The sequence below is a fragment of the Hemiscyllium ocellatum genome, chromosome 48 (genome assembly GCF_020745735.1).
Source record: "Hemiscyllium ocellatum isolate sHemOce1 chromosome 48, sHemOce1.pat.X.cur, whole genome shotgun sequence".
Classification (NCBI taxonomy): domain Eukaryota; kingdom Metazoa; phylum Chordata; class Chondrichthyes; order Orectolobiformes; family Hemiscylliidae; genus Hemiscyllium; species Hemiscyllium ocellatum.
In genome coordinates, this window is record NC_083448.1 from 8,782,149 (window position 1) to 8,806,709 (window position 24,561).

A 24,561-nucleotide genomic window follows, 5' to 3' on the forward strand; every position below is an offset into this window, starting at 1 on the left:
GGAGTTCTTTGGACATTCATACTTCTCTCCAGTATTTCCCACTTCTCCACATTTACATTCCATCATGAAAGTTGCCTGCTCTCTCTCTTTGTGTCCCTTCAATCTAATCCTCATCCAATGGATGGTTATACGTCTTTTGATTTCCACCACATCTGACCAGCTCTTCATTCATTCGCAGATAGAATATCCTTGATAGGATATTTCATCTGTAGTCAGTTATGTTGAAGGAGAACATGCTGGAATCCAGCTTTGTTTAGTCATTCACAGAATGAGGGCTATACTGGCTACACCAGCATTTTTGCCCATCCCTAATTGCCCAGAGGGCAGTTAAATGTCAACCACATTGCTGTAGGTTTTGGGTCATGTGTAGGCCCGATCAGGTAAGGATGGCAGTCCCCTTCCCTTAAGGACATAAGTGAGTAATGTTTCTTCTTCCTGACAATTGACAATAGATTCATTGTCATCGTTAGACTCATGATTCCAGATTTTGTTTTTAATTAAATCTAAATTTGACCATCTAGCAGGATTCAAGCTTGGGCCCCCAGATCATTACTTAGTTCTCTGAATTAACAGTCCATCAATAAAGCCATCAGCCAATCATCTCCCTTCTGGTCACCACTTCATCTGTCATCTTCATCCAATTAAGTGAGCATCTCAGCTAGAGCAGCAGCTGCATCAGCCGCCTTCACTGACAGGTCAGTTCCCGTCCTTCCATCCTTCACTTCTTTCAACCACCATGATTCATTCGTTCCTTGCATTGTAAAGTCTGACCCACTGCACCAAAATGTAGCAGATGATTTTAACGTACGCACTACACGAAAATTATAAAACAGACTTCTTCATTCCACTGATAACAGGCATTAATGGAAAAGCATAACTTGGAGAGAATTTAACTATTTAGATTGAGTATTCATCTGATTGGTCCAAAACAGGTAGCTGTGTCCCATTGGTGGATGTGTGCACCCAGGTCTCTCTGTTCCTGCATCCGCTTTCAGAGTTGTGTCCTTTATTTTGCATTGTCTTTCAATGTTCTTCCTATTTGGGTACATTGCTTCTCACATTTCTGCATTGAACCTCATCTGCCACCTTACTGCTCACTTCACTAACTGTCAGTGGCCTTTTTGAGTTCCACACTATCATGCTCACAGTTTACAACTCTTCCAAGTTTCATCTGCAAACTGAGAAATTGTTCTTTTGCACCCAGGTCCAGATGTTTATTGTGAAAGAGCAGGCATGCTGGTGCGAAACCCTGGAGACTCTGCTGTGGGTCCTCCTCCAGTCCAAAAAAAAAATCCATTGACCATTTCTTCCTGTTCCATCACTCAGCCAAATTTGCATCCATGGTACTGTTGTCGGGCTGTTTTATAAGACTGTATCACATCTCTTCTGGAAGTCCATGTACCACGAGTACAGCATTATCCTCATTGAACCTTTTTGTTACCTCATTTAAAAACTCCAGCAAGTTAGTTGAATGTGATTTCCCCTTTAGAAATCTATGCTGACTCTTCCTAATTGAGCCATTAGTTGATGCTGTGTAAATAGACATTCAAACCTCAGACATCTTTTCGCCTCCAGGGTGCTAAAAGTCACTGTAAAGGTGATAGAGGCAGAAACCCTCAGGAAATTTAATACTCATTTAGAACAGTGTTTAAATTTCTGGTGACATATTACTCCATAACTTGTCTCCCAGATAAAAAAGAAATATTGCTACCTTCATGGTCCCTCCAACTCAGGGGTTTTTTTTCAAATGGTTCAATTAGGCCTTCGAGACCACTACTACTTACCAAATTTTAATCAACATCAGTGCCCATCATTTCCATGATTTGTCATCCTGACTGGTCCATCATTGTGAAGCTCTGCTCCAAATTTTAGTTGTTGCCTTGCTGGCTCTCAGTGCATGAGGCTTCTTCGGCTCAAGGGTGGCCCATGTTGATCTAGCTGGATATCTGCTCTTTGTAGACCTGCTTCAAGATCCCTGTCTTCATTCCCCAATTTGGATAAGTGACTTGCTCTGCAAATCTGGGCCTGCAGCTCCTTTCCAAGGACTCTGGCCACCATTGGTGGCTTCTGTGTGTTCTACCAATGACCCTTGTTCCTCAATGCTGTGATGCACCAGTTTGGAATTCTACTCTTGTCCTGCTGTATTTTCTCTCCCATCTTTAGGCTTTGCGTCTCAGAATCCGCCAGTCAGTCTGGCTCAGTATCCAGTATTTGCCTGCTTGCTTCTATCCCCTTCACTGGCTGTTAGCCACCATCAGAGCATTCAGCCACTACTAAGTTTGAGGCTTCCACTCCATTTTACATTGTCACCAGCTGCTTTTGAAGCTCCTGCTACAATCTGAAGTGTCAGGAATCAAGAAAGGATATTAAGTCCAGGAAAAGTTCAGAGCTCAACTTAGTCCCCTTCCACAACAATGTGTGATGTTTGAATAATTATACAGTTAATCGTCTGGAATGGCTAGGAAGGGAGAAAGCAGAAATGTTTTTCTAATAAATCAAATTCACCCTGGAACATAATCAGTAAAGAAAATTGATGTATTACAGTTTCAAAGCAGTTGTCAATTGAAAAGTAAACTCCTGTTCAAAGACGAAGAAATAAGCCATGTTTAACTAACAAATAATTCAATTAACTGAACTCTCTTTATTTGTTTCACTTTGTTTTGAGATGAAGCAATTTAATCATGATTTCTCAATTGCAGGATTTTTCAGAAAATATTATCTTACTAGTTTCATCCAGCGACAGGCAAATCATGATTCTCTCACCATAACTTCAAGTTTACTGCCTCTTGAACAGTCGCTGTTTTTCATAAAATTGACAATAATAATTCTGATATTGGAAATAATGCTTAATGGTCAGTAGATATATATATATATATCAACAAGTATGGCGCTGGAAAAGCAGAGCCAGTCAGGCAGCATCCAAGGAGCAGGAGAGTCGAAGTTTCGCGGATTGTGGGGGGATCCCGAGGGGGCTGAGAGATAAATAGGAGCATGTGTGGCTGAAGGGAAGGTAGCCAGGAATGCGATAGGTAGATGAAAATGGATGGGTGATGATGATAGGTCAGAGTGGAGGGTGGAGCGGAGTGGTGGGAATGAAGATAGACAGGTAGGACAGTTCAAGAGGGCAGTGCTGAGTTTGGTTGGATCTGGGATAAGGTGGGGGAGGGGGGATGAGGAAACTGGTGAAATTAACACTGATCCCGCATGGTTGGAAGATGAGGCAGAAGATGAGGTATTCTTCCTCCAGTCGTCAGGTGGCTAGGATTAGCTGGTTGAAGAGGCCCGGGATGTGCATGTCTTTGGCGGAGTGGGCGGGGTCGTTGAAGTATTCGGCCACAGGGTTGATGGGTGCATGTGCCTCTGAAATGTTCTGCAAGTTGGCATCCTGTCTCCCAAATATAGGGGACACAATAGATGAAATGTTTGGAAGTGCAGGAAAATCTCTGCCGGATGTGGAAGGTTCCTTTGAGGCATTGGATGGATGTGAGGAAGGAGGTGTGGGCACAGGTTTTACACCTCTTAAGGTGGCAAGGGTAGGTGCTGGGAATGGAAGGTGGGTTGGTGGGAAGCGTGGACCTAATGGAGCAGTCGCGGACAGCATGGTCTCTGTGGAATGCTGAAAGGGGTGTGAAAGGAAATGTATCTCTGGTGGTGGGGTCTGACATATAAGATCACAGACAACCTCAGGATGTAATCACGTGGATTTCATTAAAGATGCACAAGTGCAAAATACAAATGCACCTTTACAGTCCTGGCAAATTATAAATCATTCTTGGATCCATAATCCACAAGATACCTTAAAATTAAATTTGCATCTGTGAAGAAACTCAATCTATGGACTTGAGATTGGCAGTTTTACATCCTTAGTAACTCACAAGTTTTAGCTAATAGCAATATTTTTGAGAAGAGTGTCTTTTTTTACATCAGTTAACTAAACCACTCAAAAGCCAAGAAATCATTCATTTTTGAAGAGTCTCCTGCAATCAAGAAGTCCAAAGAATACACTCCAACATCAGCATGGACATTTTTTTTTAAAAACATTAGGATTCCAGGATTCTCACTGCAACATGAAGCTGAGTTCCATTCTGTTTCAAAAAAATTGACTTATCTGGCAAATCTTCCAAATTTGGGCTGATCCAGACATATTCCTTGTCCTGCAGGCTTTGCTGCAAGCAATCAGGATCCAATAGAAAGCAGCACGATAAAATTTTATGAACAACTGTGGTAAGAAAAACTGTAGATGCTTCTTCCAGTGCAAAACAAGAGTAACTACATTATCAATTAGTATTTGGTAGATTTTTCGAATAATGAAATAATTCAATGAAATTTTAACAATTTCCGTTCATTGCTTTACCAAATGAGAGGTAAAAGTGAAGTTTACTGCAAATTCTAAATCTGTGTAACTATGGTTGGTATTTGAATTTTGTTTGACTGCACTTAACTGTACATTCCATTCAATCCAAGTAGGGTTCTACAATACATCACAATATAGTTAACTTAAGCAACACTTCAATTGTAATTGTTTCAAGTTATCAAAGAATAATTCTCATATGGAATTAAACATTGTCAGGGGAATCAGTAACAGTACAAGTAAATGTCATACATTTTATTGCAATGAGTCCCGTTTTAGTGTCAAGGCATTAATTTATTTATTGTTCTTCCTCCTCAGGAAGATTTACTTAAAGAGAGGTTACAAACTCTCGCCACAGAAGTTGCACCAATATATAAACAGCTTGCACCCCAAGCCTTCAAAAATCAGGTAACTTATTGCTCTGGAACAATTGACTCTATTAATTTTGGAACTGTCAGTCAGTGCTCCTAAAAAGAAGTGTACAAATTGTTTAGTATTTTAGTCATTCACAAAAATGGAAGATCATGTGCAGAGTCTGTGGTTTAGATTTCTTCAGGCAACAGATAGTTTAACATATGTGTAAAAAGATTTTGATATTTGACTATTTGATTACAGTTGTAAGTCATTTTGTAAATCATAAACCATTGTGTGCCTTAAGAAATGAAATTCACTTGCATTCATATGCTGGTTTATAGAATGGCTTGAGTTAGTACACACGATGTCTGTTCCCAATCTCTCTCATTTTACTTAAAAGGCATTTTCAAGCCATGTCAAGATGTTTCAACAGACAAAGCAGAGAAATCAGAAACTAAATTGAGCCAATTACTTGTAAGACAAGGCAATACTGGCGAATACCCTCCATGACTTGGTAGTATGACTGCAACTCTTTTTGAAATCATTTATGACCTGGATTTGGCACAGGAAACAAAATTTCAAAAGTTGAACATGATTCATCTCTTTGAGAATTGTATTGGAGGAGGACAGTGGTAAACTGAGATAGAGGAGTGAAACAAGAAGACATAGAATATAACACAGACAATATATAATCCATGTAAGTGTGAACAGGATTATTTTGGAAGTTTGTTTGGAGCAAACATAAGACGGTGCAGAAATCGAGGCATCAGATATTCAGCTGAAAAAATATTTTGAAGTGTTATTGCATCCATCCCAATAGCATCCTTTTCTCTGTGTGGAATCTGGCTGGAAGCATTTGAAGACTGATTGATTGACTATATATTAAAATGCTAAGGTTTTGGCTTGTCACTCTTCCAAGGAATAATATTTGAGGCCACAAGTGAATGTGGGAAACCTTTCATTTTTGAAGCTTGTTATGCACAGTTTCTAATCACAGTTTTGTTTTACCGCTTCCCCCCGCCGGCCCAGCACACACCTCATGTCTGTATTAGATGTCAGGTACCTACGGAGAAGGATACCTGATGAAGTATCTTAAGAGAAAAGAGTCATAGTGTTATACATTATGGAAACAGACTTTGGAGTCCAGTTCGAGTAAAGCAGGGATAAGAGAGGCCAGATATGGAACATTAAGAGCTCATGGGTTGGAAGGCGTTACAGACTTAAGAGGGCTGAGACTATGGAGTTATTGAGACCAAGGGTGACAGTTCAAAAATTGAGTAGCTGAAACAGTCCAGCAGCATGGGGCAGTAGCATGAGGATGATGGATGACACATTGCAGATGAGAAACCAATGACATCTGTTTTCCCTCTGGGGTTTTACTGAGATATTGTTATGTCAGATGACTTCAAGAGAAGTTGATACATTTTCAAAGGATTGAGATTGTGCATGTGTTACAAATTTTAGATTGATTTATGGCATTGCCAAAAAGATTTCTGAGAAGAAAGTAAATCTTCACATCTAGACATTAGAACGAAGAGCAAGAGTGAGCAATTCAGCCCCTCAAAACTTCTGCCATTTAATGCAATCATAGCTGACATTGTCTCAGCATCAACTCCACTTTCCTGCTCACTACGCACGACCCTTTAACTGCTCCAAAGTAAAAATCTATCTCCTCAAATATATTCAGTGACCTAGTGTCCATTGCACTATGGAATGGTGAATTCCATGGACTCATGATCCTTTGAGAAAAGTAATATCTCCTCATCTCAATTCCAGACAGTACAATCCTAAACTGTTAAATCTGTCTTCATATGACAAACCCCTCACCTCTGTCCTTTGCTGCTTAAACTTATATTGACAGTTTTGCATCATGCCACAAAGTTGTGTCTTCATTAATATTTTCACAATGGAGCTGATGTATAACTGTAATGAGTTGACAAATATCTCATCGTTAAAATATAGTCTTTGAAATCAGGCTTACAGTCATGTACATCTGTGCACATCTGCTCACATGGATGTGGGGGGAATTGAAATTTATGGCAAGAACATGTTTGATCAGTAAGCTGTGATAGCCAGCAATATCTGCAATGTTTCTTTGATGCCATGGTCATTAAATCACTTAAAAGGCAGCCAACATCTCTTCACTGTATTGGCACCTGTGATTGTGGCAATCTTGGGTCCAAACTAGCTAAGATGGATCATCTATTTGAAGAGAACAGTTAAGTCATCACTGCTGCAGTTTTAATCTCTGCTTCATTTATTATTTTTAATGCAGCACACATTGTGATGTTTGCTGTGGCTTGCTATAAGATCTGGAATGCTATTCTCAGATCTTCTCTTGCCATAGTCTTGGGTTCAAGATCCAAAACTTCACATGGTTCCAAGATTGATATTAGAGTTGTAGATTCTTGCAACATTTCATGGGGGTCATTAAACCAATTTAAACTCCACACTCTATGCAGATTCTTTAAAGAGAAGTGTTGCAATTGGTCTAAACCACCAGCTTGTCCTTCTTGTTGTACATAATTTTCCTTTTCAAGTTTGTGGACTGATTTTTTGAAGATATTTTCAAATTATGATTTTTTGAAGATATTTTCAAATTAATCTGTTCAAGGATGTTACAACACACCTCTGGAACAAACTATCGAGTCATCATGAGGCCAAACAGTTAACTTAGTGACAACTGGAAATATTTCACTGTAAAATAAATTATGGTTGCACTCTATAACTATCTATAATAACTGCTTGTAGATCAGTTATAATATACTTAAGCAAGTAATATTTCTGTAAAATGCTTTTCAACATTCACTGAGCTCAGAAAACCAAAAGCTCCACGATGCTTTCCTTATATGAACCTGTGCAGCAACCTTATATGAAACCACCACCGTGCCACAGAGCCATATATCTACTTTTTGAAAAGTTAGTGTTGCAAATGCTTTTACCACCTTTTCAGATAGTGAAAACAATTTCCTAAAATTCGTTTTCCCTTCTTCACACTTTTGACCAGATCTCCAGAATCTGTAGTATTTTGCTTTTATCCTTCCTTCCTTATTGAGCCTGGAAGAAATTTGGGTGTTTGAATGAGATCACCTCTTTTTCTACTAAACTGAACTGTGCATGCACTCGTTCCCCTTTCTCCCCTCACCTCCATGCAAAATATGAACCAGAGTGGGAAATTTAAATTGCATGTCATTGGGTTCAATAATGCCACCCTCAAAGTCAGAAGCTCTCTGAAAAGTCTCAAGTTTATGCTGGTATCCTGACAAATAATTATTCTTCAACCAATACCTAATAATAATTATCTGAATGTTCTGCAGATGAGACAGTGGTATATGCTAAGTGACTGTTACATGGAATATGGCTTCCTCCAGACAAAATCAAAATCTTTGCTGCCCACTCTCATTCACCCATCCATCTCATACTTCTGGCCAGTGCTGATTGCGAGTCCAGCGATTTGAATTTTAAATTTTCAGACATGATCTCAAATTACGATGTCTGTCAGTTCTTCCAACCCTTTAACTTTCACTATTCCAAATCTGGCAGTGTTGTTATTCATCTTTCCTGTTGAAGAATGAATGCTTGGGCATTCAGCTGCCTCGGCTCCAGACATCAGAATTCCATTCTGAAGTCTCTCCACCTCTTTACTTCTCATTTCTCTTTGAATACATGCCTCAAAATGTAGCTGTTGGACCAAACTTGGCAATTGTCCGAATATTTCTCAAGATTTTGGGGTCCAGTTTGACTTATATAAAACATTGGAGTATTGTGTACAGTTCTTGGGACCACATACTGTTCTGGGTGCCACAATTTTGGCAGCAAGTGAATGCAATAGGGAGAGTGCAGGAGAGGTCTATAAGAATGATTCCAGGCATGAGACACTCCAGTTATGAGGAAAAATTGGAGAAGTTGGGCCTGTTTACCTTGTAGAGGAGAAGGCTAAGAAGAAATGCGTTTTCAAAATTATTCGAGATCTGATCAGAGTGGATAGGGACAGCCTATTGCCACTTGTAAGCTGCTCAGAGAACAAGAGGGTATGGATATGTTTTCCAAAAAAAACGCAGATGTGAGGTGTGAATAACTATTTATTGCAACAAATTTTAGGGTACAGAATACACTGCCTGAAGTGTAGTAGAGCCAATTCAATTAGCAACTCAAGGGCTAAGTGGATAATGCTTTAAATAGAAACAAAATGCAAGGTGACATGGAAAAGACAGGAAATTGGCACCAAGTCAAAATACTCAAGGGAGCTACCAAAGACACAGTGAGACAAATGGCTTCCTTCTGCACTATCATAATTATGCCTGCAAGGTGTCCACAAACATCTTCCCTTAGCCTCCTCAGGGCTCCCAACTAACGGAATGTTTACCCCTCATCACCATTGACTCTAGTTTTGTTAGGGTTTCTCGGTGCAACATTTAGTCAAATCAGCCTTGATTTCAAGAACAGTCACTCTCATCTCTTCTCCAGATTTTAGTTCTTTTGTCCATGTTCATGCCAAGGTTGTAATGAGGTCAGGCGTGGAGAAGCCGCGGCGGAACCCAAAGCGAGTATCAGGGAGCAGGTTATTGCGAAGCAGATTCTGCTTGTTTGCACAGTTGATGACGCCATAATTTTACAATAATTGGCTAGGTTGAATTTGTCCTGCTTTTGTATACAGGGCGTACCTGGCAATGTTCCACATTGTTGGTTAAATGCCACTGTTGTAGTTGTCCTGGAATAGTCTGGCTAAGGCTGCGACAACTTGTGCAGCACACATTTTCAGGATTATTGCCTTAAGTTACTGGGTTCTCTTGTCCTTGCAATATCTAGTGCCTTCACCCATTTCTTCATATCATGTGGAATGAATTGAATTGAATCAAGATTGGCACCTGAGATGCTAGGAAGTAAGGAGGAATCATCCATTTGACAATTCCTTCTGAAGATTGTTCTTTAGCCTTTAGCCTTTTCTTTTGTACTGATGTCTTTGGCTCCCCCATCATTGAAAATGGGGCTATTTGTGGAGCCTCCTTGTCCAGCGAGTTTAACTGTTGATCATCATTCACCATTTAATGTGGTAGGACTGCAGTGATTCAATCTGGTCCATTAATTGCGTGATCATTTGCTGCTGTGCTGCAAGGCAACACAAGGAATCCTGTGTTGTAGCTTGACCAGGTTGACACCTCATTTTTAGACATGCCTCGTGCTGCTCTTGGTATGCCCTTCTGCACTTCTGATTGAACCAGAGTTGATTTCCTGGCTTAAAAGCAATGGTAGAATGGGGAATGTACTCACCTGTGAAGTTGAAGTTTGTGTTTAAGTACAATTTTGCTGTTGATAATGGCTAACCCTGCCTCATGGATGCTGAATTTTGAGTTTCTAAATCTGTTCAAAAGTACCCTTAGTATGGTGCCATTCAAGACGATGGAGGTTTTCCTTAATGTTAAGAGAGGCCTTTGTTTCTGTAAGGACTGTGCAGCAGTCACTCCTCCTGACACTGTCCTGGACAAACACATCAGCTGCTGACAGATTGGTGAGGATAAGGTCAATTATATTCTTCCCTCCTTTGGTTCCCTCGTCACTTGCTACAGATAGAATCTATTAGCTCCACCTTTTCGGACTTCCCCAGCATAGTTCATAGTGACACTGCTCTTTTGACTGTGACAAGGTCAGCCTTGTTTGAATAGTGTCAGAAATGCTGACATTCTGGGAGCTGAAGAAGCAGCATTAGAGTCAAAGACTGTTCATGTGTAAACAAAGGGTGACTTGGTGACTGGATACCAGTCTCTGTGGGGTTATTTCATTGGTGACAAGAGTAAAGCATGTTCCTAAGGAAACTCGTTCACGACAGTCATCTTTGACTTGGGGTAAGCATTTCTTACATTCTGCCTTTATTTGGGAAGTTTGACTTGTTTAACCCTGTTGTTGTGGACTCGGCCCAACATGTGGAAAGAATGCTGTATTGTTTCCGGGCAAATGACATTGTGGCAGATGAAAAGCAACAAGTAATTCTCCTGACAATATGTAGAGCTGCATGTTAGGAGCATAAGTTTTCCTGAAGCACCAGATACCAAACCTTTCAAGGATTAATGGAAATAGTTAAAGAACACTATGACCTCCCAAGCTGCTTCTAATGCTGAGATGCTTTCGTTTTCACTCAGCAAATCGTGAACCAGGGAGATCCGTACCAGGATTTTTGACCAAGTTAAGATGACTGGCAGAAGCAGGAGATTTTGATTTAACCCTAAATGAGATGTTTCAAGACCATTTGGTCTGTGGGAGTAATAATGTGACTATGCAAAAATGCTTCCTACTTGAAGCTCAACTGGATTTCAAACATGTGCTACAACTGACTTTATCATTGGAAAATGCAGCAATGAAGCAGATGAGATGCAGGATATCCCGTTGGAAAGAGACACTCTTGTCAGTCCGACCGAGCTTGGGGCACAACACTTGAGTGCAAAACCTCACTTAGAACGTATTCTCATCTGTTGAATGATAAAGTGAAGGTGATGAAAGGTGCCCCGGCTCGCATGCCTGTCATTTCTTGGGCTGGTAAATTATTATGGGATGTTCCTACGTAACTTGGCCTGCATCCTGGTACTTTTGCAGCAACTCTGAAAAATGGATCAGCCCTGGAAATAGTTGCATAGATGAGGCCTAGCTTTCGCTGAAGTAAAGAAACCGTTATTATCTTCTTGGGTGTTCGCACATTGTAATTCCACAAAAGATCTGGTAGTGACATGTGATTCCTCCCCGTACAGCATCAGGATGGTATTAGTTCATAGGTGACCGAATGGAGAGGAACACCCAATAGCATTCAGGACTTCAGCTCATGCAGAGTATAATTATGCTCAGATGGAGAAAGAAGGATTGGTGGTCATATATGGAGTCAAAAGTTCCACCAATACCTTTTTGGATGAAAATGTGTGATAATAACAAACCACAAACCCCACCTTGATCTGTTTAAAGAGAACAAGGCAGTGCTACCCATAGATTTGGGTGACCTTTAGCAGTGGTCCTTCATACTAAGTGCTTATAATTACAAGTTAGAACACCATCCTGGACGTCGACTTGCGAATACAGATGCATTGAACTGCTTCTCATTAGCAGATAGGCCACTGGTGACGTCACAGGTGACAATATCGGACCTCAAACGCAGAAAGATCTCATCCTGTCAAAATTGAAACAGTGGATGGTGATGGAGGAAACCAAAAGGCCATCACAACCATACCAGCTCCCAGTGGAGGGCAGCATATTGTTACGGGGAGCAAGAGTGATTGTCCCGAACAAAGGACATCATCAAAATATTGGCTGAATTCCACTAGGGTCTAGCTGCCTGGCCTGGTAGCAGATAGCGTTGCATTGGGGCAGTGCCCAGAGTGCCAACAAGGACAAAAATTATTGCCAACAGCCTCCACACATTCTTCCCGCCTCCCCCCTGCCCTACACACACATACACACATCCATGGGAAATTTGGGTAAACCTTGGATTTGGTTGCACATCAACTGTGCAGGTCCTTCCATGGATTTATTTTCATTGTAGATTTGAAGTGGTTGGACATGCATAGGTCCATCCGTCAAATGTGGGTGCGATGATAGAAAAACTGTGCGCATCTTTTCCAACGCACAAAGTCCTGCAAGTGGTGGTCACAGGTAGTGGGCTATTGTTTAGCACCATGAAATTTGGTTACTTCCTAAAGTTGAATGAGATTCAACGTATAAGGACATATCTCCATGGGGAGGTGATGGCCTAGTGGTCTTATCGCTGGACTGTCAACCCAGAGAGCCAGATAATGCTTGGGGACCGAGGTTCGAATCCCGAGACGGCAGATGGTGGAATTTAAATTCAATAAAAATATCTGGAATTAGGAGTCTGATGATGACCATGAATCCATTGTCAGGAAAACCCATCTGGTTCACTAATATCCTATATGTGAGCCCTGATCCACGGCAATGTGATTGACTCATAACTGCCCTCTGGGCGATTATGGATCAATGATGACCTCGTCTTGTAAATAAATAAAGAAAAAAAAACACCCATTACCAATGGCCTGTCAGAAAGAGCAGTCCAAACTTTTAAGGCTGGCTTGGAAAAACAAGCTAGATACCAACATGTTACAGTTCTTCAATAAAAATTGAAATCAGAAACAAAAATGGAAATTGCTGGAAAAGCTCAGCGGGCCTAGCAGCATCTGTGGAGAGAAATGAGAATTAACATTTTTGTCAAGTCACCCTTTCTCAGAAGGAAGGTTCTTTGGAAGAGTTACTCAACCCGAAATGTTAATTCCGATTTTTCTCCACAAATGTTGCCAGACCTGCTCAGCTTTTCCAGCAATTTCTGTTTATAATCACAGTTCTTAATTCATTACAGGACTATCCTATATGCAACTATAGGGATAGCATCAGCAGAGTTAATAATGTGTAGAAGACTCCATGCCAGATTAAGTCTGATGGCAGGGAGGTTTTGGGTGGGTGGGTTGGTGGTGAAATGGTATCAGAAATGCCACTGCTGGACACAAAATTCTGCCAAGCGAGACAGACGGTTTGAGACAGTTTGGTGTAGGAATCATGAAAATGGGTAAGGAGGTATGGTCAACGCTAGATCGGGACCAGTAATGTGTGAGGTTTGGGTAGGTGCGACAGTCGTGAACAAGCTTGTGGACCATATGGAAGTGCTGATTTACAAATGGTGAAGGAACAAAACATGCTCTGACCCTTGGGTTATTTGGAAAAGCTGCCAAAGCCCTGTATCCGTCAAACATTGACAAGTCCTCAGAATCTGAGGTGGACATGACAGATGTAGCTGCTTCAATGCCTTTGCTGTTAGCAAAGGAGTGTGAAGTTCTACCAAAGTGCTTCTGGTGCAAGAGGCAAGCTCCCAGGTGTTATATGCCGACTGTATCAGACACCAAGTTGAAAGAACCTAACCTGGTACAAAAACGCCCTTGAGGCTCTCCAAGAATGAAGATTGGCCTATGTCCTCTGACTCAGAGGGGAAATAGTGTAGTGATTGTAATAAGGTAAAGCCAGCTGGATCTCATAGAATGAGTTCCCTGATTAGGGCTGTTAATATTGTCCAATCAGGGTGCCCTGGCTAATAGATAAAAAGAGAAGAGTGAGAGATGCTGATATTCGGGGAGCGGATTCTGAAGAGGCAGTATTGAAGTCAAGCACTGTTTGTGTATAAATGAAGGGTGACTTGGTGATGGGGCACCAGCCTCGATAAAGTTATTTTCACTATTGTGCTGCACTCCTGGATAGATGTCACCCAGCCAGAGTACCTTCTGCACCATTTCTACCCTCAGTGCTTTCTTGATGTTTAATATGGGGGAGTATTGTCTCATCAGGGATTTGGGGGTTGGTTCAGTCTGATAATCAGCTGGATGTTTCCTTGGCCATGTTTCCGCTGATGCCGTGATACATCATGAGGTCTTGAGTCAACAATAGTTACTCCTTGGGCAACTCACTTCAGATTGTGTACGACTGTTGCATGGCTATCTGTAGAAATGGATTTCAAATTCAATGGGGTTTCCTACTCGCAGTGCCAAATGTAGAAATGGATTAAAACGAGCTACAGGACTGAGAGCGAAACAAACTCAACAAAAATTCAACAAAACGTGGTCTGGCAAAATAATCGGTCTTTATTAACAAGGAAATTGCAAGCAGAGTGGCTGAACTTGGAAAAGAAAGAGTGAGTTGATTATTGGTCTGAGTCTCTCTCACAAGTTTGCACTTACATGAGAGAAAAGCATAAATCCTCGTACTTCAACATTATCAATACCTATCAATAACTATCACTACAGATTAGTCATCCATTAGGCCGGTACATTGAATTATGATCTACAATATTACTTCTGAGGTTTGTCATATTGACTTCCCAAAACGTACCACATGCGTCTCATAGTTTTGTCCTTGTTGGAGGCTCAGATTTGGGCTTAATATTATGAAGGTGTAAGGGGTATTATGAAGGACTTCGTAAGCACACAGAGTGCTGGAGAATTTACAATGTAACATTTGATCTAGCAGCTAGCAATACCTGGGTTACTGTGAGACAATAAAAACACATTCAAATTTGGCCAATCAGTTTTAAGTAAGCCCCAAGATGACAACCTCCAATCAAGTTTGAATTTAGTATTGTGACGATATTAAAACCAATGAAATGATCCAATGCTTTGGGGATAAGACCTGGAAAAACTGAACAGTTGGGGAGCCAAGCCGCCAATATACGCACACTTTCCAGAGAATACTCTCTTAAAGTACCTTTATCTATCAATGACCTCTGAAACAGAAATCCCTAAGAAGAAAAGATGACGGAGGAAGATACAAAAAGAAGATTCGACAGCTGGCTGGTTTTGAAATTTGAATTTTTTGGTATATCTTAATTGGGGGGGGGGGGGGGTTTATCGAACCAATATTGTAGAGGGGAAGATAAAAGATAGATTTGGATCAATGAGTTGTCAATTATTCTGTTAGACTTTAAAAAATTAAAGTTGTTCATTTTTACTTTAAATCGTGACTTTTGGGACAGGTCTTTGCCTCTCAAATTTTCACAGATTATAACACAGAGTAAATCTTTTCTGTGTGTCGGGTTTAAATTAGCAGAAGGGTTTAACTCCATGCTGTAACATTAGTTAGTATCCCAGAATTTATGTGGAGCCAGCCAAATCAAGCTCTGCCGAGATTTAGCAAGGTTAAAAATTTATGTGGACTTAGCCTACTTCAAATCCTGCTGAAGTTCGCAATACTTTGACCTTTGTTATAGTTTTAACTTGTGTTACAATCAGGAGTTGGCCAGTTTTCCCATCATGCAACTGTTTGTTTCATACAGTTCCACATATCTGTGAAACAGGGTTTTCCAATTTTGGCACAAATTCTCAGATGTTAGGAAGGAGGACTTCGTAGGGTTAACAAGGCTGAGTTTGCTGTTATCATTTTCAGTGCCTAAGTTGATGCAGGTGGTACGGACACCGTACTTGCCATAATAGAGGACAGTTAAGAGTGTGTTTGGAATCAAATTGAGCAGATTTCTTTCTCTAAAGGACATTAGTGAATCAGATGGCTTTCATGGGAATTGGACTTTTAATTCCAGACTTCATAAAATGGTATGAATTGAGGTAGGTCCCCAGAATATTTCCTGGGTCTCTCGAATATTAGTCTAGTAACACCATCAACCCAAGTTGTGTACGGGCCAAAACAAAAATGGAATGAAACTGGATGGACCACTTAAGCATCAACGAAGCCTCCAAAAATGACAATGGCAAAATTCATCCTGTGCTGTTTTCCTCCGCAACATTTGGGGACTAGAACCAAAACTACAAGAGCTGTCTCATAGACGAGTCGAGCAACAACCTGAATAGTACTTTATTGACAATGTGTCAGATGACGCCATCCTCATTCCTGGATATGTCCTGTCCGACCAGCAAAGTCGGTGGCATAATAGTACACAGTTGCAAGGGATTTGCCTTGGGAATCCTAAACATTGTTTTGGCACCCCATGAAGTCTTGTAACATCAGCTCATGCACGTGCTGGGAAACCACCTACTCATTATGACATTTCACAGCACCTCACCCTCAGCTGATGATTCAATACTCCTCAAGGTTGCACACCACTTGGAAGAAACATTGAGGATGGCATGGGCACAAAATGTACTCTGAGTGAAGGACTTCAATGTCCTCGTGCAAGAATGTATCAGCAGCATCACTGGTCAAGCTGGTGCAAGCCTGAATGATACCTACCAGACTGGGACTGTGGCAGGTGGTGAAAGAATAACAAGAGGTTAAAAAACATAGTTGACCTTTTTCTCATTAATATGCCTGCTGCAGATGCTTGATCTATGGCAGTAACACTAGAAGTGAACACTGTCCAGTCTTTGTGATGAAGTTAATAATGTTTTGTGTTCACATTGAGTATACTTGTTGTGTACATTGTGTATCACCATACTAAATGGAAACACTTTGAACAGATCTAGCACATCAAGACTGGGTATTCCTGAGGCAGTGTTGGCCATCAGCAGTATCAGCATTGTACTTCTACACAACCCACAATCTCATAATCCATCATATTTCACCTCTTCTCCATGCCACTACTCTATGGTTACCATCAAGCCAAGGTATCAGGCTGGTTCAATGAAGAGCGCAGGGCGGCAAGCCAAGAACAGCAGCAGGCATACTTAAAAATGAGGTGTCAACCTGGTGAATCTACAATACCGGACTCTTTGCATGTCAAAAAGCATAGGGAGCAAGTGATAAACAATATAAGGGATTCCAGTACCAATAACTTTGATTTAAACTCTGCAGCCCTGCCACATTCAGTCTTGACTGTTGGCGGACAATTAATCAACTTATTGGAGGAGGTAACCACAAATATCCACATCCTCAATAATGGATGATCCCAGCACATCAGTGCAAAACATAAAGCTAAATCATTTGCAATAGTCTTCAGTTGGTAATACGAAGTAGATGATTCATATTGGCTTCTTCCATAATTCACCAGCATCACAAATGTCAGTGTTCAGTCAATTCAATTCACCCATGCAAAATGAAGAAATGTTTGGAAGCTGTGGATACTGCCAAGGTTATGAGCCCGAACAACATTTATGCAATAATAATGAAAATGTGTGCTCCATAACTTGCTGCACCCTTAGCCAAGCTCTTCTAGTGCAGCTTACAACACTGGCATCTACCTGATGGTGTGAAAATTGCCCATGTTGTTCTGAACACAAAATGCAGGACAAATCAAACATGGCTAATTACTGTCCCATTAATCTACTCTAGATCACGAGTGATATAATAGAAGATGTCATCAGTGCTATCAAATGCACCTGCTTCACAATAACCTGCTCACTGACACTCAGTTTGGGTTCTGCCAAGACCATCGACCTCCTGACATCATTTGAACCTTGGTTCAACCTTGGTCAAAAGAGCCAAATTCCAGTGATGAGGCGAGAATGGCTGCCCTTGATATTAATTTCTGAGTGCGTGTGGCATCAAAGAGCCTGAGCGAAACTGGAATTAATGGGAATCAAAGGGAAAACTCTTCACTGGTTGGAGTCATACTTGGCTCAAAGAAAGATAGATGGTTGTAGTTTTTGGAAGATGGGTCATTCATGCACAAGTTTCACAGGATATTGTCCTTGGCCCTACTGTCTTGGACTGCTTTACCAATGAACTTGCATTCATCAAAAGATCAAATGTGGGAATGTTTGGAAATGATTGCTCAGTGTTCAGCACTATTCATGATTCCTCAGACACTGAAGCAGTCTATATCCAAATGCAGTGGGATTTGGACAATATCCATGTTTGGGCTGACAAGTGCCAAGTAACATTCAGATCATACAAATTTCAGACAATGATTATATTTACTAGGAGAGAATGAACTATCATCCCTTCATATTTAATGGAATTAATGTCACGGGAGCATGTGTTATCATCATTCTAGGGTTACCATTGACCAGAAACTGAACTGGACGAGCTATACAGGAACTGTGGCAACAAGAGCATGTCAAAGACTTCATTGAGTCATTCACATCCTTCTGCCCCAAAGCCTGATCACTATCCACAAGGCACAAGTTAGGAGTCTGATGGAACACTCCCTATTGCTTGGATGAGTGGAGCTCTAACAACACTCAAAAAGCTTAATACCATCCAGAGAAAGCAGCCAGCTTGATTGGCACCACATCCATAAGTATCTATTCCCTCCACTACTGTCACTGAGTATTTTCTGCAAGACATACTGCAAAGTTCACCAAAGATCCTTAGACAGTGCCTTCCAAACACATGATCATGACCATCTAGAAGAACAAGGGTAGCAAATACACAAGAACACCACTACCTACCAGGTCTCACCATTCTGACTTGGAAATATATCATTGTTCCTTCAGTGTTGCTGGTTCAAAGTCCTGTAATTCCCTCCCGAATGGCATTGTGGGATACCTATATCAAAGACATATCAGAGATAACTCACGGACAACTCAGACCCCTAGGCATCTTAGTGACCCACAAACCAATAAACACCTTCCACTAGTTCCTCACAAAGGTTGAAGACACGTCTCCCACATCCAACAGGATGACTGTTATTTACAAGATACCCTGCAAAGACTGAAAAACACTACATAGGACAAACAGGAAGAAAACTGACCATTTAATGCATGAACATCAGCTTGCCACATCCAGCACTCTCATTTCTAACCACACAGACAACAAAGGACACAAATTGACCTGAGAAGATGTAACCATCCAAGCACAAGCAAACCAGAAACATACCAGAGAACTCTTTGAAGCCTGTCACTTCAACCGGAACTCAATCAATAGACACGTTGAACTGGATTCCATATACAAACCAGTCAGATACAGAACCGCAGGTACCAACAAACAGTGATATATAAATACCAAGTGGAACAGACCACCAACACCTTATTAAAGATGCACTGATGATGTCACCTAGTGAGGTGATGAAATGTTTGCAGAAAAACACACTGGATCATCAAGCAAATCAATGACATCATCCGCAGCCCGAGCGACAAATCTTCTCAAGACCTCTACCTACACTCTGTCGATTGCACTGGTTCAAGAAGGCAGCTCACCACAAACTTCTCAATGGCAACTATGGATGAACAACCTTCATTGACCATACTTGCTTCACATGAATTAAGGTTGAAAAAAAACTCTCATTATTTGAATCTATGACTCTAGGACTATAAATTTGAAAAAAAAATTAAATCAATTGAGAAAAATTGCTACTCAAAGTATAAGAATGTTTTGCAGAGGTAAAGCACTTGGGGGGAGAAAAAAGATTTGAACTTTCTAAAGCAACTAGCTTGTGAACTAAGCAAAATCGTGGTCAGATTTAACCATGAATACAATAAAATATGTGAGACATTCATTTAACACTGCCAAGAATAATACTTTAATACAGTTGCTTGAGAGGAATATTTTGCAGCACAAGAATGACGTAAAAAAACTGCCAGAAAGCTAAGTGGGGTAAAAAGGCAAATATCACAGAGATGCATTCATTAATTTTGAAAATGGCATTGACTTCCAGGGGAACTAATCTTCAGGAGATTGTTGATGATATTGCACAAGATTGGTGGTTTTTGCCTTTTCAGAACAGGCCGAGCCATAGCATTTCTCCTTAATAGTAAGAAGTGTACAAGGTCAAGATCAACACGGAGATTTTAGCGCACACAGTATTCCAACCTGATACATCACTTTAATACAAAAGAAGTTTTAAGTGCCATCTTTTTGAGTAAACCCTTCTGTTTTCTCAGTTGCAGCCATTATCACTTTTCTGAGAACTGGGTTGCAGCTCCCTGAGTGCTTAGTGTACCCCACCAATACCTTGCTGCATACAAACTCGTCATCCCGGTATATTAATCACAGCACTTCATAATTGTTTTTGAATTGCATTGGAGCATTCAGATCACGAACACAGATTTAAATGCAGGGGCTCTGTTTCCTTATAATATAATAGTTAATTTGCAGTTCCTTAGTAGAATTGCAAAAATCTCCAGTTCTTTGAGATCATTCATCTTTAATAAATAATGTGAAATCTAATGATTACAAGATAACTGCAAAGCACTGATCTCTAAAACAGGTATTCAGCAGTTTATTCAGCAGTCTAAACGTGATTAAAACAAAACTAATTAAGTGCACTATTCATTACCTCCTACAGGTTACAAATGAACAAATAGCCCCCGACTGCAGACTGGGGAAAAAAGAAGGAAAGCCATTTTCTGGTGTAACTGCATGTATGGACTTCTGTGCCCATGCTCACAAAGATCAGCATAATATGTACAATGGGTGTACTGTGGTATGTAAGCTAATACTTTGGATGAAATCAATATTTGTTCAGTTTCGTGCCTCAAACAAAACCAAGAATCCCATATTTTCAAATCATGTTGCATTCAATTTTTTTTTTATTTTTAAACTATTGTTTGATCAAATAATTGCCTTCAGGAGAACTTCAAAGTGCAATGGTTTAGATACAGACCTTTCATTTCTTGGATCCAAGTCCAAATTGAACTATGGAACAAGCGATCTGTTGGCTGTAAGAGTTGCAATGTCAAATGAGTTTAGACCATCTCAACTCTTTGCTCAAGAATCTTAACATTAATTAAATAAACCTCAAATTATTACTTCAGCAGAAAGCAAGACTTTGTTCGTGTTTTCGGTTCTGACATTCCTCTGAACTGTAAGGCAGTTCTGAAAGCTCAACTTCAAAAGCATTGACCATTTTCACTGCTTGACATGCATCACAAAATGAAGATTTCACACACAACTGAATGAAAATAAATTACATTAGAAACTGTTCTTTTGGTGCCTGTATGTTTGTTAAACGTGTTACTGTTGTCTGTCATATTTAGAAAGGTGACAGTTCCCTTCAGAAGAACAGATCTAAAGGTGATATTTGAAAATAAAAGTGCAAGCATGTAAATAAGTGCTGAGCCATGTTTAGATTTAGCACTTTCCTCACAGGATGTGTTAAAATGATATTGTACAGTATAGTGTACACCTTCACGATGCAACACTGCCACATGCTGCTAATGCTTGGTACTGCATAGACTTTCACTCCTGAAGGGATTAACACTTCGTAAGGGAGAAGGGGAGAATATCAGGATTTATTTAAATATTAAAGGCAGAAAATGTGATAACATTCACTAGTTTAGATGGTATCTCTAGAAAGATAAACAGGGTTAAAAGTTTTAGATTGATGACTTGTCAATCACAATTAACAATGTGGCCAGGGTCATGTCTGATACGAAGCACCTCTGGTCCTCCTTGTGCCTACAAGCAGTGCTGGAAAGACACTTTTGGATCTTGACCATTATTCCTTTCATTCAGCCTCCAAATTTTCAAACTCTATGCAAATCAGATAGTCAGATTCGAATATCAAATTTAGGAAGCTACCTCTGGAATATACGTTCATTTTCACTCCGCACATTCCCATTAAAAATAGAAATGATCATATGGGAAGCAGGCTATTTGTTTTTCCAGCTTTTTATGTATTTTAACCCATCCTTGCTGGTGTTTCACTGTTCTCAAGATGTGTTTCCAAACATTGTATTTTAAATTCAGATGTTCTACTACACAACACTGTAAAAATCAACGCTTAAATAATTTAGTGCGAGAACCAAGGTGATGGGCACCATTGCATTCAACTTTGCACATCGATTTAATGTTGAAATAAAATCAGGAACATTGTTTTAAAAATGAGCCTCTTCTTGATTCAGAAAATTTTGCAACTGCACCTGTATAGAATTTGTTGAAAACCAAGTTCCATTTCTATCAGATTACAGGTATTCAGCAGTTTATATTTCAAATTACACATTTGTGCTAGTTTATCTGAGTTATAAAAGCTGGATAACAAACAAAAGAATGTTTCTGATCTCCATAGGTATACTTAGCAATGTGTGAGGTACTTACCTGTTTGGTATAATTATTCATAGGTTTGTACATTAACGAAAGAAGACAATCGCAAGATAGGAACGACCCCAGATGACGAACAATTGCATGTGCTTCCATTGTACAAGGTGTCAACAACTGATGAATATGGTAGTGAAGAGAATCAGAATGAGAAGATTAAAGCTGGAGCAATACAAGTGCTTACAGCATTCCCCAGGGAAGTCAGAATGCTGCCTGAACCAGTTAAATCAGCACGTCAAAAGAAACTAGAAGCAAAGAGAGCAGCTGAGAAACAGAGAAACCAAGCAAAGAAACTTCTGGCTGGAAAACTAAAACAGGAAGCTTTGCAGGAAGATTTGCAGTGCAGTGCTCCACAAAACAAAGGTATTTTGTTTTATTGTAAATTACGTATTAGCTTTTCACAGCACTGCTGTGAACATAAATTCGAAGAATTACTTTAGTTAAATACTGTGCAGTCTAGTTGCCCTGGGTGTGATTAAATTGGAGAGGGTTCAGAAAAGATGTACCAGGATGTTGGCGGGAATGGAGGGTTTGAGTTACGAGGAGAAGCTGGATAGACTGTGACTTTTTTCACTCGACGCAAGAAGTTGAGCATGACCTTTAAAGAGATTTAGAAAATCATGAGAAACATAGATAAGATGAATAGCAAAGATCTTTTCTGATTTAAAAGGCACCTGAGGGGCAACTTTTTCTCACAGAGCTTGGTTTGTATGTGGAATGAACTGTTAGAGGAATTGGTAGATGCAGGTACAGTAACAATCTGTAAAAGACATTCCACAGATACTTCAATCGGAACGATTTAGAGGAAAATGTGCCAAACGTGGGCAAACGGGACTAGTTCCGTTTAGGAAACTAGGTCACCATTGTCGAGTTTGGCTGAGGGTTTTGTATCCACACTAAATAATTCTATGACTCTATGCGTATTCAAACCTATCTATTTCCTAAAAATATTTTGAGTGTGTCATGATCCAGATAGGAAGCAGGAACTTTATAAAGGAGACAAGCTTGAAATTCCAGTTACTCACTAAATGAATAAAGCCATAAGATTCCGTTATATTAAATAAAGAAAATAAATTTGACTATACCAAGATAGTTAATACCATCTACGTATATTCTAACAACCAGCATTAATATGAGATAAACAGAATATAACAGGCAAACCATGATCTAATACAAACCACACATCAAATGGCAGAAAATCAAGAGAAGTCTTCCATCCAGATGCCAGTGAGCTCTGTGAGTTGCCAAACCCTTCCGACTGGATCTTCCTTTTGAGAGATTTCAGCTCCTCATCTTCAAGATTTAGTATTGGTTTTCCCGTCAATAGGATCCACAACTCAGCCAGGAGGCCTTTCTTCTATCTGCAATGAGTTTTTACGGCACAGGACTCCAACTGTTGCCCAACTATTGCTCACGTGGCAATTGCTCAGGCTCTTCTGAGACCCCATCATTGGGCTTATCAGGCTGTAAATCCAGCATCTATTCACTCGCTGAGTTCCTATTCTTTCACTGCACTGAGCAAACATCAGTTCAGCTTCACAGTGCTAACACTGCTCCCCGACTCCATTGAGCAACAATTGGCTCCAGGACCTTCTCCCAGCTGAACAGAGTTCATAAAGTCAATTCAGCTATACAGAACCCGCTATCCTCTGTTCCTGATGACATGTTCTTGTGGATCAATTTTTTGTAACCAAAATCCAGACCCCAGTTATTCTTTGCATGCACTGCTCAGATCCTCTAAATCCAACACAAGTGAGGCTCTCTGCCTGAAATCTCCAGAAAGTAATGCCTCAAGTCATCTTTGAGCATGAGCACCCTGTGCACTTCCACCACCTTGTTGACATCTATGCTTGCAACAAAGTTATTGGCATGGCAGGTGTTGAAGGTCTCAGCCTTCATTTTGGAAATAATCAACTCAAACCCAAAAATACAGATTCCTTTTCAGTTGTTTTATTTAGTTTGTTGTTGATTGTTTCATCAGCTGGCAATTCAGCAATTTGTCAAAGGTGTCAAAATGTGAGTAGAAGGAGCATGTTATTAAGTATGAATTTGCTTCAACCTTCCTCGGTAGAGAAGTGGGGGTCTTAAGAAAAATATTTAATTTCTCAGCTTTACAGCTACAGAACATTAAGACCATAAGGAGTCGGCTATTCATCTCCTTGAGACAGCTCTACCATTCAATACCATTCAATACGAACATGGCTGATCTGGAATATCTCATGTAATGCACTAGGCCAGACCACTCAAAAGATCCTTGAGCAGGCAACCTAGACCGTAACTTTGCAATTTGTTTTGGAAAGTGTACAGTGAGAATTACCCAGAGTAAGCTTGCTAGGTTGACTAGTAGGTTTTAAAAAAAGACAGTAATTTATTCACAAAATTACACTTTGAAACTCAAAGAACTACAGAGCTCAGTCTATCCAAACTAGACGTAATTATGCTATTCTGAATATACA

General features: G+C 40.2%; 1 protein-coding gene across 4 annotated transcripts in view; it reads left to right on the forward strand.

The window, feature by feature from the left end:
• tet3 (tet methylcytosine dioxygenase 3) overlaps positions 1–24,561 on the forward strand; it is a 344,617-nt gene that overhangs the window by 302,147 nt on the left and 17,909 nt on the right. For all 4 annotated transcript variants that reach the window (XM_060856636.1, XM_060856639.1, XM_060856638.1 and 1 more), the window contains 3 exons: positions 4,670–4,759; positions 20,355–20,492; positions 22,129–22,468. In XM_060856636.1, the coding sequence (XP_060712619.1) occupies positions 4,670–4,759; positions 20,355–20,492; positions 22,129–22,468 (568 nt within the window). The remainder of the gene's footprint in view (positions 1–4,669; positions 4,760–20,354; positions 20,493–22,128; positions 22,469–24,561) is intronic.